At 33.3% G+C, this 14242-nt stretch overlaps 1 protein-coding gene across 1 annotated transcript; it reads right to left on the bottom strand.

The window, feature by feature from the left end:
• Positions 1-1102: 1102 nt before the first annotated feature.
• Positions 1103-13580, bottom strand: LOC131602205 (uncharacterized). The gene is made up of 18 exons (XM_058874246.1): positions 13031-13580; positions 12635-12713; positions 11997-12107; positions 11722-11903; positions 11189-11384; positions 10244-10492; positions 8970-9116; positions 7478-7556; positions 6343-6456; positions 6106-6272; positions 5048-5166; positions 3458-3581; positions 2806-2874; positions 2607-2733; positions 2274-2388; positions 1947-2137; positions 1746-1858; positions 1103-1574 (listed from the first exon to the last, which is right to left on the bottom strand). Exons 1-18 carry the CDS (start codon positions 13348-13350, stop codon positions 1308-1310), a joined length of 2769 nt encoding a protein of 922 aa, XP_058730229.1. The 5' UTR covers positions 13351-13580; the 3' UTR covers positions 1103-1307.
• Positions 13581-14242: the final 662 nt, after the last annotated feature.

The following is a 14242-nucleotide window of genomic DNA, read 5'->3' as shown; positions in this document are numbered from 1 at the left end:
AGATAGATTTTCTAAAGCTGATGACACCATAAAAATGCACATCAGAAAGCAATTGAGAAAGATTTCCTATCCAGAAACCACAGATTTGAAACCTCACTCGGAACCTGTTAAAATAAAAGGTGGCCCTAAAAATGTCAAACTGACACAAGATAATAATTCAAAGAAGCAGTCTCCATCGTACTTTGAATATGTTGATCCACATTTTCCGAATTCTCCAACTCCAAAATCTCAAAAAAGTGTGTACAAGGGTGCTCGCGTTAGCAAACCACCTCTTTTGTTGTCGGTGCCGAAAATAATCTTCATTGAAGAAATGCCGCTTTTTATGCACAAACATATTGAGAGGATTGATAATGTTAATGAGAATGGTAATTGCGGTTTTCAGGTCGTATCCGGCTTGCTCGGTAAAGGAGAGAAGAATCACTTTCTTTTCTGCTAAACTCTTTTAAAAGAGTTGACAACACATCAGAAATTCTACACAAAGTCATACGAAAAAAAAGTATAACATAAGTTAATAAAGATTCTTATATTATTAAACAGTTTTTTATATTAAATATATTCAATTATAAGATTATATCTAATTATATTTGCAAAAGTATATTTTTAAAAATAACGCACAGTTTTTTATATAATTCACATTTAAACAATTAATCTTGAGGGTGACAATGCATCAATCATTAAAGATCCAAAATTTCCATACTTGAAAACTAAAAAATTTAAATGATTCAATATCTTTTTAATTTAATGTGTTTTACGTTTTCTTAAATATATGTAATAACGCCCAAATATGGCACATTTTTTAATTTATTAACTTTCACATTAAATAATTAAAAGTATAATTGCAAATATAGTCTATATGACCTACAAAATAATTTTATATGCAAATAACAAATAAATATAAACTATTATAAAAAATTATTTCTAAGTGCGAAGCACGGGTCGGTAATCTAGTTTCTTATATAATCATATAATTAAAGTCAAATATTTTAATTATATAAAAATTATAATAGATTGACACAGTAAAAAATATATACCATCTATGCATTATATAATCTCTATATTGTACTTCAATAAATAGCATTCCTGCATTTGAGAGCGCGGCAAATAAAAAAAAAACTGACATGACCAAATATAGAGCAAAAATCATGAAAATGTATAACACAACGACGGCTTCACCATGCATGTCTTTGTATAATTGCTGCCGGGTGTTTTCAGAAACCATATAATAAATAAATATATACTGCGTGTTTCTGATTTTGTGTGTATAAACAATGGAAGATAATTTGCAGCTTTGTAAATATCATGTAACCTCAAATGGAACAATAATCTTTCAGAACTTGCCTAGCAAGATCAACCGCCCCACTCTTTTTGTAGATTAAATGCAGATTGTAAGCTGCCTCTCTGCGAAGGTTGCAGTAACCAGGTTTCTCATTTTCAATGACATCAATATTCTCATTTTGGAGTTTTGGAATTGGATAGTCTTTTTCGTTAATAGCAATCACCTTCTCATAGTACATCGCTGCCAGTGTTACAAAACCAACATGATGGAATGCTCGAGCTATGTTGAATAAAGATTCCTGCATGGTTTATTAATGAATAAAGACAGAAATTAATGTATAAACCACTAGTAAGTTTTTTATCTGATAAGGTATAAATTTCAAATTTGATTGAAAGTGACTCCATGAATTCAAGGATCCAGAAGGTATAAACTTCAGCAGATTGGCACAAGGAAATCCATGAAAACAAACCTGACTGTTCTCACAGATCCTCGCATTATTGTAGAGGAATGCAAAACCTTGTACAAGACACTGATGCTTATTTTGAAGTCTGAAACCCAGCGCCAAGTTGATCAATGCCGTTCCTAAGAAACCATGATGAATAAGAGTCCAATTTCTACTTCTTGGCTAAGAAAGCACTATACAAAAACAGCATGAAATGAAATAACATACCAACACAAAGGTTAACTAATGGATTCTCAGGCAAAAGTTTATAAGCTTCAAGGTACTTCCTTGCCGCATCTTGATGATGGCTACATATAGTAAACTGATGCCCGGAAATGAGGATAGGAGGCACAAAATCTACAAATTTTCTTTGTATATTACGTAAAAGTTTGTCGTGTCTTGTGTCTCGGGTTTCCAATCTATCAACCAGGATAAAACAAGTAAAATAAAATTATAACTAGGGTCTACTTTTACTTTAGGCCATAACTCTGTCATACCACAGAAGCAAATTGAGGAGCCTAACAAAAGTTAGGTTCATTGCATCCACAAATTTACCTTGATATGACCTTGTAGTAGCAATTCCAAGCTGCAGAACTCAGTGCATTTTGCAGAACAACGCGTTTTACACAATCAAAACCTTGTTTAGGATCTGTGGTTTTGTATGCCATTTCTGTGAACATAAAACTGCTTTGTCAGCAAGATATGCATTTTCCTACCCTAGAACAACAAATTAACTTTTCTCTTCAAAATATTTAAATCTAAAGGGGAATCAAACAAACATGCAGTAAATCCATCATTTTTTTTGTTTTGATTTCTTGAAACAAGAAAAGTTGGAAGCATGAAATCAATCTAGAAGGAAATATAATCTTGTAAACATTCAGAACTTACGAACTCCAAGAGAGTGAAGTTTCTCAATTTTCTCAACAGACAGAAAAGAATGAGCTAATCTTAGAGTGCGATTGATAATTTCCAATGCGTCCCCATACTTTTGCAAGGATGCTAATGCCTTGCACAACTGTACATTGATATTAAGGAGTCACACATTAAAAAGGAAAGGGGATACAGAAAAAGTGATAGAAGTACTAACATCAATGATTAGCTGGTGATATTCGTCATCTTTGTGAAAATTGCACAAGGGAGGTTCTGTGTTTGGCACCTGGAAACATCCCACGCAATATATATAAATTCTAGTTAACATGTTAACATTAAAAAAATTGAATTAGAAGTGAAAATGGAAAACACCAAACAGGCTACTGTTAGACCTCTTATAAAGAATATTTATAAGAGGAAGGGGCACAAATAAAGCAAGATAAATGCTGTCAAGTAGCAGTTACAGTTACAGGCATAGAAGCAGTCAATTTTAATGTTATCTGGAGCAGTTACAGAGTCTAAAGGCAGCAATTATTATTATTATTATTATTATTATTATTATTATTATTATTATTATTATTATTATTATTATTATTATTAGGAGCAATTACGAAACTTAGGCAGGATAAGAAGTTAACACAACTGTGTTCTAATCATCCTGAAGTTGTGAGTGTTAAGACACTTGGGAGGGAGAGAAACAAGCTCTCGAATCTTGGTGTGTCATAATATTCTGTACTATTCTCCTATAAATATTGTAAGATGTTGTAAGCATAATATTCTGGTCTTTGAAGTGTCCACCAGAATTATTATCAGTAAAGTATTCCTATTCTCCAAATTATTTCTGGTCGGTGCCAGTTTCTATCAATTACCTGCGGCTCATCATCTGAATCATCACTTAACCAGTCAAGTCCAGAGGCCACTGCCTCAGCTTTTTTTCTCTCCTTCTCAATAGCCTTTTTCTGGAGCAACTTTTTTGCCCTGGAAGCTTTCAACCTAATTCAATAAAACAATATTAAAGGAATTCTTTTCACCTTGTGAGCAAATGTAGTGAAGAATAAGAACATGCAAAATAGTTTATAAGTTTCCTTTTGTATAATGGCTTGTTTATAAATTTAGAATTTAATGTTTGTGATTGAATAAGATATTTGGGGGGGGGGGGGTGTTTGGAGTGAGGTTGGGGATTGAATTAGATGTATATCCTAGCTAGTGAGTTGTAGTAAGCTAAGAATTGTGTACTAACACCTGGCAGTTGCTGTGGAACTGCAGGTAACTGGTTGCAACAATAAATGCAACCAGTTCCACTTTTCTGTAACTAACTACTTTCCAAAATGAAAAGTTGTTAGATCAAAATGAAAATCTCTCTCTATGTTTTCTATCACTGACTATGCAGGGCCAATTGTGGATAGAAAATCAACTATAGGTTATTGCACTTTCTTAGGCGGAAGTCTTGTGACTTGGAAGAGTAAGAAACAAAATGTATCAAGGTCTAGTGCCGAAGCAGAGTTCAGGGCAATGACACAAGGGATATGTGAGTTAATATGGCTGAAATCAATCTTAGAAGACATGATGATAAAGTGTGATGAACCGACGAGACTTTATTGTGATAATAAGTTTGCGATCAGCATAGCTCATAACCCAGTGCAACATGACAGAACCAAACATATTGAAGTTGATAGACACTTCATTAAAGAAAAGTTAGACAAAAATCTTATTTACACTCCATATGTATCTTCCCAAGGCAACCATGCACCATGCAGATCTTCCAACGAAAAGGCTTAACAACAACAACTTTGAAAATGATAGATATACACTCACCAGCTTGAGGAGGAGTGTTATAAATAATTACTTTTATTAGTTTGTTATTTTTAATGTTATTAGTAATTTAAGTTTGGATATTTAGTAAGGCCCATTAGGTTAGAATACTCTATTTAAAGAGATTAGTAATAGTATATTCATCATCATAATAATATTGATTGATTTTAGTCTTGAATGGTATCAGAGTCTATCCTAGATCCATTGTTGGACTTCCCGCATCTTCCACGCTTCGAGCTCATTGAGGCCCAAGCTAAGGGTGTGTGTTAGAATTTCAGCCTTAATTGCGGTCCGCCTCTAGTCGCCTTAATTGTGGCACTTTAGCTTTCCTTCATTGCAGTCCCCAACACCTTCAGTGTGTTGGGTTTGAAGAGATAGTCCCACATTACTAAGAAATATGGTCTGTATTGTGTTTATAAGTGAGGGCAATCCTCACCCTACAAACCGGTTTTGTAGGGATGAGTTAGATCCAACCCAAATTCTGATATATATATATATATATATATATATATATATATATATATATATATATATATATATATATATATATATATATATATACACACACACACACACACACACACCAGATTGTGCATGCGAAAGTACAATTAGGAAGGTGATTATACTATGTGAGAAACAATACTCACAGATCATATGATGAAACTACGGGCCTGGATGCTCGAAACAAACTACCCGTTTCCGGAGACTCTACTACCCTTACTCTGTCAACGAGAACCCTTGTGGGGAGGCTCCTATTTGAGTTTCCCTGCAGCAATAACCAGTAAGGATGCATTCCTTTTCTTTTTTGAGTTATAAAAGCAGAAAAAGGAAGTACATACTGGGAGAGGGGCAAGAAATCCCATAGTATTAAAAAACAAACTCAAAACAGTAACATCAAATATCTCAAAAAGGGCAACAAGATGGTCGATCTTGCACATATTCAATTGATATAAAATGTTTCAAAGCCTTGCAGCCAAAAGCTTAAGCTCTCACAATGAGTTGGTCCTAAACACACTATTAAACTCTCATAATGAGTTGGTTCTAAACACACTATTAAGACTCTTCATGTTGCAGTTATACCTAAGGAGCCAGGGACCCAAATGGAAACAGTTGAAGTCTGTATGAAAAGGGCAAATAGAATTCGGGATGTCTGCATCATGCGTCAGTGTCCTCTAGACCAAGAGTTAATACACTTTCCTAAATAGAAGATGTTTCCTTTACATGATTTTATCAAATAAAATCCAACTGACTCTTAGTGAGATAAGGTTTGGTTGTTGTTGTAAAATCCAACGGACTGATCATTCATAACATTTATCATTTTCATATTAACTTTAAAAACCAAAAACCTGATATTACTTACTCAATTAACAGGGAAACTAATCTATCAAACCCTTCTTAAAGCATGATTAACATCAACCTAAGGTTTCACAAGCTAGCAAACGACAACATAAGTCTTTTCCCACATGGAGGGAGGATGCAGGTCTTCTCTCCAAAACCAAAATCCAAAACCAATGAAAGAACTAACTGACAAGTCCCCAGCTGAACCTTTTTAACAGAGTAATCAATTTTTTGAAGATCTAGATGACATCATTTAGTACACAGGTGTTTGTGAGCACCCCATATATCTATGTTCAACTATGTGAATGTGATTGTATGAAAATGACAAATGAGAGTGTATGCATAAATATAGTTTCTCAAATATTACCCTTTGTCTAGGAGTTGCAACTTCCAGTGATTCGCGTACCATAGGGAAACTTACATCCACAAATTCATTAAGCATCCCTCTAGTATAAAATATGTTACAGAGCTTAACTTTTATTCGCACATCAACCCACCATCTATTTGACTTTTCAGAATGTGCTTCACCAGAGTCTGCAAGTACCTCACCATTAGTATCTCCATGAAAGAACTTCAATCACAAAGAAAACATTGTTACAACTACCAAATTCCTTTGGAGGAGACAGCACTGAAATGGCTTCATTATCATTCCCATCCTCAACTAGAAGTGAAGCCAAATTTAGGCGCGCTTCAACATCATCTTGTAGTGTTTCTAGAGCTGAAAGAAAATCTTCATTAGAAACTGAAGTATATGAAAATTTTAAAAATAAAAACAAAAAAGTGAAAGAGAAAACAAAAAAAAAAAAGCAAAGACTATAATAATAAAAAATCAAAGAGTGTTACATCACCAGCTCGTGATATGCTTTGCAAGCATCTATTGTAAAATTGCAAGCCTCAGTCAAATGAGTGTGCAACACCGATGCACCCTCTTTTGACTCTTTTCTATTTCCTTTTTACCTTATCACAAAGCATATAGAAACAAAAAGGACTTTCAAAGCTTCAAATAATTAAATAATATGTGTGTCACTTGAGATGCAATGAAGATTCTAGAAAATGAGGTAAAAAAATTAAGATTGTTAGCTGGAAGACTTTAATCTACAAATACATGTGTCCTTCGAAGATTCAAAAGCTAAGCAAAGGAAAATGTTTAAGAAGGTAAACTGCAAGACTTGAATCTTCTGAATACTCTAGAAAACTCCTCCGGTATGAAGGTTGTAACTAATCTCAAATATTTTGTTGGAAACTGATTCAGATCACACACTGATTAGAGATAAGGCCAAAGTAGTCCTTATAAGGCTTGAGCGATCCTCACATCTTGAGCTATCTTTTTGAGTTAGGCTTAAGGATCAAATTCTAAAATAGTATTAGAGACTATAGATGTTATTGGGTCAAGAATGATTGTATTTGTCCATGCTCCATATGTCCAATCCCAGGGATAAGGGAGTGTAGTTATTGGACAACATGATCCAGGCGTACGTGAAAAGGTATGGTATCTTATGGCCAAAGTAGTCCATATAAGGCTTGGATAATCCTCGCCTCTAGAGCTAACTTTTGAGGCTAAGCTAGGCTAAAAGCACAAATTCTACAAGAAACGTTCATTAGAAGCTTCAGCAGCCAATAAAAATTTTGGGCGAAAAGAAATTCCATCTTTTGTATTGAAAAACAACAGGGGAATGGTTCTCACTTCTCATGAAGCATAATTTGCATAAATTCTGTTGTAAATAAAAATAAAACCTTGCCTTTGGAAAAAAAGATAACTGCTTGTTTCCTTTCTCCCAAGGATTGATAACATCCAGCAATTTTCAAATACAAAAAACCCTGCAAGAAGGAAATTAAATTTCAAGATCGGATTAGCCTGATAGTACAATAATGACAACAAAGATGCGTCAAACTGATTAAGCAAATATAACTAATACTGATTTTTTTCTGTATATTTTTGTATAACTGACTATAAGGGTTTGTTTGCGAGTCTATATTTTTATATGCATTTGATATTTTAAAAAAAAAAAAACAATATGATAAATGATAATATAAACTAATGTATCATGTTTTTTTAATTGTTTTAAAATATCAAATATGTATCAAAATATAGTCGTAACCCTCCAAAGCTCTTCAAAAACCAACTCGTAAACAGACCTTAAGAGTTTAACACCAATTGGGTGAGGGTGTCTACGACTTATAATCAATATTCTATCCATACAAATCTACAGTAGCATTTGATACCATCTTAGAATTTGGAATTTGATTGAGCCTAATCTAAATCAACCCCTCAAAACCAATTTTGCATGGCGAGGGTTTATCTTCCACTGATAGCCAATATTTTAGGCATACCACTATTAGATGTGAGAATCTCAACAAGTATACTAAATCATAATGAGAAAAAAAGGATAGAATTGCAAACAGTGAAGTATTTCATTTTAAAGATAGAATTGCAAACAGTGAAATATTTCATTTTATTCAAATAAGCAAGTATTACTCCTCTAACATACACTTCCTGTAAGACTGGTAATTCAGGCAACAATAAAAATAGATTAAAAGAAAAACAAGGACAAACTGCAAATTCATTATATTCATGACTTCGGAAGTAGAAATGTGAGAGGAAAACTAATTTATTGAAATTGATCTCTATAGTTGTATTCCATAACATTGATCTTCATTATCAAGATTATGATGACTAAATGATCTTTATATTCCCCAACAGTTAACCTATAAAATATTCATAACTCTTATACAGAAGCTTTCAGCTTGTTAAAAATATAGAAAACTCTTCTAGAACTAAAAACAGGGTGAAATTCAACTACGACCAAACAAAACAAAATAAAACAAAAACCGCCAATCTTGCCAAAATTTGCAACTAGCATTAAAAAAGTAAGAACCCCATCTATCTTTGTTTGTCAGTTCCCGGAAATCTGCAACCTGTCAATCCTAGGACCTAGCAGATCTTTCCCGTTCCCGGCCTTCTTTAGCTTCTTCCCAACTACATATTGATGGTATTCATTAATTTGCGAGATATTTGCAAACTTTTGCAACTGATTCTCTAAAGTTTAAGAGAACAGTGCGAATTTTACACAGTGAATTAAGCTAGAGAGGAATAGTGGATCGAAGTATCGACATCATTATATGCACAGCTGAATACCAGAATAAGACAAAAAAATATTAAGGTGTCTACTAAATCAAATTACCTGAATAAGATCAAAATGTAAAATTGCAACAGATAGGAAATTACCATACATTTTCATTTTTACTATTTTCTTCAATCATCTTAAAATAATCCAATGCAGAAATATAATGTCCAAAACCCATTAATGAGTCCGCGACTTCGGTGATCAATTCAACATGCTTGTTTGCATTCTCTGGTTTCAAATCATTAAAGAAAACCTGGCAATCATATAATAATGTAAGTAATGCATACAAATAGCGTAAAACTGAAAGAAATACCTCATATAATTCTATTTGCATTTCATCGTTGTATTAACTCAAGGGAAGGGGAAGGGGAGCTTGAATACAAAGACAATAACCTAAGGGTGTGTTTGGATTGGCGGTGAACAAAATTGATTCTACCAGAATTGGGTTTGGTAGAATTGATTTTAACAGAATTGAGTTTAGCAGAATTGATTTATGTTTGAATACATTTATGGAAAAGTGAGTTGAATAATAAATTTCAGTGTCAAAATTACTAAGAATCAATTATAGAGATAGAAACAACAAATTCTAACTTCTAGTAGAATCAATTCTGGAGACAGAATCAATTCTACTTTTGATAAAACAAACACCTCAAAATCACCCAGAATCAATTCTACACCTCTAAAATTGATTCTAGGTCTTCCAAAAGCCAATCCAAACATGCTATAAAATATTACTCCCTCTGTCTCATAAAAATGTCTTATTTCCAGTTTTTTCATGTCTCAAAATAAATGTCTTTTTATAATACCAATACAACATTTTTTTTCCACTACTATATCCCTATTTATTAACTTTCACGCTATTCGACAACTCCACTAACTATAACAAATAGGGGTATTTTAGTATATGATATTAATTTTATCATTAAAATCAACACATCTAATCATTTTCTTAAGAACCGCGCAGAGCTCAAATAAGACATTTATTATGAGACGGATGGAGTATCTAATTTAGTTTTGCCAAAGAAAGGAATGAATTTTAATTAAAACACTAAAGGATCATAAAATGAAATACAAGAAGTCCAATTAAAAAAACTGAAACAAGAGGGAAGAAATCTCCACAGCATACAAAAATCAGAACAAAGTTAAAGGCATATGTCTTTCAAAAGTTCAGATTTCGGAAGTGCCATCAAAATATCATGGATACTAACAAGTGGTATGAGAGAAAATCAAAACCAATAGAGAAATCCCAACTCAATACCCTGGACTACCAATAAACCTAACAATATATTCTGAGGTTCAAACAAGTAATATTAAGCATGCCAATGATCAATCAAATCAAAATTTATTCAATTAGAATTTAGAAATATGCACGCAATGCACCTGAGCCATTTCCACGTTTCCAAGATGAACATGGCAGATTCCAGCTTTGACTTTCAAATTTAAGGGCAGTTCTTTTCCGAGCACTTGAGATTGTTCTATGTATTGAAGAGCTCTGTCATGAGCCTTAATTTCCATCAATATGGCACAAAGTAGATCAACTACACTTGCATTTACTCCATCTGGTTTACTCTTTAGATGCTCTTCTAGAATGCAAATTGAGCGTTCAACTTGACCACATTTTTGGTAGAACTAAAAGAAAGCAATAAAATTTATTTGCATAAAAAAATATGAGCCGTTCCTTTTGACCAGTACTCTAAAACATGATTACAATTACAGCAGAAGAAGAAACAGTTTTGCCAATTGTAATTAATGGAAAAACAAAACTCCAACAGAATATACAAATAATTCTGGCCTGGCTTCTCTCCAGGAGTGATTGGTCTGCCTCATTTTAGCAACAAATTATAGTAATTTGAGGAATCATGGGACCCAATAATTTTGGCCCTAAAGTATTTGAGCCAGTCCAACTTTTTCTCTTAATTTCATATTATGATTTTGTTGGGTAAAGGCGTAAAGCTCTAATTTCATTATTGTATAGCCTAATGCTTCATATAAAAATTTAAAAGAAAGTGTTATAAGATTTTGCACGTAAATCAATTTTGAAAATAAAAATTCATATTTTGCATCCTCAAACATCATCTTTCCCAAAATGGTCACCCACCATAAAGATGGCAGCTCAATCTCTGATAATTTATTATAATGACAAATACAGGAAAAGGAAAAGGCCAATCGTTTATTGCATCAGAAAGGTCAAACATTTATTGCATTAGAAAGGCCAATGTTTATTGCCTATGAAAATTATCATCAACAAAAATTAGCAAAGCATGAAATCTATAGAAATTAGAATGCATTTTCTTACCAAATCCAGCTCAAAAGCAAACGACTAACCTTAGCTGCTGCTTTTAGTGCATCAATATTTTCACGCCAAAGTTGATATATTTGTTCATAAACCTCGGCAGCTTTTTGATAATCTTGACTTTCAACATAAAGCAATGCGTGATGAATTCTAAGACTGCAATCTTCGGGGTCTGCTTTTATTGCTTTTGAAATGCAATAATTGGCTTGACCAATATCACCTTGTTCTCTGCATTTGAAAATGTTTTGTTAGGAACCTTTCTTCCGATATATGGAGAGAATTCCCAAAACTGGACAGATTTGAATAAACAGAGAAATAGTTCTAACTAGAATAAAGATTTATAAAATATATAGGAACCTTTCTTCCGATATATAACCAGTTTTGCCCTTTCCTTTTATACACATTTCGAATATGAGGTCTAACACAAGTCATTTATTTTAAGCATACATAGCATTGCATGATGCAATTTTATCCTCTTTCATCCTTAAGAGTGTTGTGGCTAAATACTTCACAGGGAGTAAGTTTAAAGAAATAACAATGGCAAAAAAAATGATAACCATCTTACATAGACCACACAAAGAGTTTTTTCCAGTGCAATGAATCTTTTGGATTCAAATGAGCAGCAATCATGTAAAAACCCATTTCTTTTTCGGACTCCCCCATTGCACTATAGACAAGTCCAAGAGTGTGATACGACTCAGGTAAATTTGGTTCTAGCTTGACAACTTCATGCAATACAGCTACAGCCTGCCAAAAAAAACATATAGATCGAAAGTGGGTTAGTGTGAATCCGTAATCAATGCCAAAACCTATAGATCGTTGGAGAATATAATAATGTACCATCTCATAACGACGATTTGCATAGTGAATGTTGGCATCTCCCAACATTCGTGATATCTTTTCGTCAATTTGCTTCTTTGATCCTTTTTGCCTCCCTCTTTTTTTAGACCTCTGGAATATAAACAATATTGAAAAGGTGTCATGTAAATTACTGTAAAGACAAATAATCAAGTAAATACATATCATGTAATTCAGAATGCTCATCCTTTTCACATTATCATCTAACTCCTTTCAAGGGAAAAAATTTACCAGAGAAAATGAAAGACCAAAATCTTTACGAAGAAAGAGGTGTAAACTTAAACTAGTAAAAACCACTCATCTAAGACAGAAAATTAATAAAAAAAATAATAATAACAAAAACAAAAACCAAAAATGCAGTAAAAGTCACCAGACTTGGCATGAAAAAATGGAAACTCTAAAAAAAAACTATTAGTGGATAAATATAACCAGCATGAATGTAAACAATTTTCTTCCAAAATCACAATACCAAATGTATCATTCATTGATGCTCCATAGCTAGAGTCTAAAGCTTGCAATCTACCTTTCTTAAAGGAATTAATAAATGGTAGCATAGTATATAACGGTGACTCTCTTATCAAGATGTTGCACAATCGTGACTGAACATGTGTACAGCATACCTTTTTTGATCTCCTTCCTCTTCCAAAATTCATCAATTCCATCATATCAGCCGGGCTTACTCCAGAAATACCATCTTCTCTGCATTTAGAACCATTCAACACAAAATATGTTAAACATATATAGATGAGTGCTAGCAGCAAAGTTATTTGGTTTCCATTGATGTATAACAGTTTCGCACAACACTCATAGCATGAGTCAAGACTTATCGTCTATGTAGCACTGATATCTCTGGAAAAAAATTGTTTCGGATTCAGTCTATGATTTCATTTAAATTAATCATGTGTCGACGTGTCAGTCTCAGTGCCGTGTTTCCAGTGTATGTGCGTCATAGATAGCTAATGGACTAAACAGAAATTCTGAAACCTTGACAAATTAGAAAAGAATGAGTTCCTTACGGGGGACATTGTTGAATCGCTTTACGCTTTTTGTTAGCCGTAGCTTCGTACTCTAACTCTTTCAATTTCTGGTACAGTTGAATACCGGAATTATTGTTATTTACGAAATCTATAGGATTTACGCCGTCACAGAACCTGAACTGATCTTCATCCACCGTATCTTTTTCTCCTTCCCCTTCCTCTTCATTCTCCGATGCATTTTCTTCTTCTCCTTCGTCATCCTCCACGTCAAACTGTGTGCCATCATCATCTATTTCGTTGTCACTGTGGTCCATTGCAATTGGATGATTCTCTTCTAGCTTCTGGTCAATCTCTTCCATTCTGTTTGAAAACTGGACCGGAAGAAAACGACCGCCGTGGAAGAAGAAAGTTGTGCCGGCGGTGTGAGAATCGATTCCTAGTGTTTAGGGTTTAGCGATAGACGGAAGAATGTGAGGTTTATGGAAAAGTGGAGCAAGTAGGTTTTGCGGGAAACCGGGTTTTGGATGTTGAAGATATTTTGAGAAAACTGGGTTTCGCGATCAACAGAGAAACAAATACTGTTATCAAAAATTCAAAATGGTTTTTTTTATTTTACTTTTAAAAAAAAAATGTATTTGGTTTATAAAATAAGGCTTAATGCATTTTTTTCCCTTAATTTAATTTAATGTTTTATTTTGGTATTTTAATTAAAAAATATTGCAAAATACTTCCTTAACTAATAATATTATGTTATATGAAATGAAATGGCATGTTCCGTTAGTTTTTTTTTTATGAAAAACGTTAATTTTTGTATTGTTGGACATTTAACATCTGACCTGACTTTTTTTATTTTATATTGATTTAAAATTTTGAAATAAAAAAAAGATTAGGACAAAGTTTCAGTGAGAGAGCACCCTCTATTTCATGTCTCTTCGTCTTCCACTATCAGTTTATCACCATCACAAAACGATGTCGTTTTTAACGATTCTATTCCACCAAAATGGTTAATGTTTCATTCATTAACATCACTAATAGATTCCTTTCAATCTCTGCCACCAAATTTCCACCTTCTTCTTCCTTAATATTATCCATCATGTCTTTCATTTCTATTAACATGTCAATGTCTTTTCGGCCACCAAATTTCCACCTTCTTCTTCCTTAATATCATCCATCATGTCTTTCATTTCTATTAACACGTCAATGTCTTCTAAAATCCCGCATCGACTAAATCAAATAGTAATGTACGGTTAT

This window comes from Vicia villosa, linkage group LG5 (genome assembly GCF_029867415.1).
Source record: "Vicia villosa cultivar HV-30 ecotype Madison, WI linkage group LG5, Vvil1.0, whole genome shotgun sequence".
Classification (NCBI taxonomy): domain Eukaryota; kingdom Viridiplantae; phylum Streptophyta; class Magnoliopsida; order Fabales; family Fabaceae; genus Vicia; species Vicia villosa.
This window is presented reverse-complemented; position numbering and strand designations above follow the sequence as displayed.

Coding starts and splice junctions, on each gene's coding strand:
- LOC131602205 (XM_058874246.1), bottom strand. CDS start 13,350: ATGGAAGAGATTGACCAGAAGCTAGAAGAGAATCATCCAATTGCAATG. Junction 9,117..10,243: donor GAAACGTGGAAATGGCTCAG/GTGCATTGCGTG, acceptor TATGATTGCCAG/GTTTTCTTTAATGATTTGAA. Junction 1,575..1,745: donor GGATCTGTGAGAACAGTCAG/GTTTGTTTTCAT, acceptor TAAACCATGCAG/GAATCTTTATTCAACATAGC.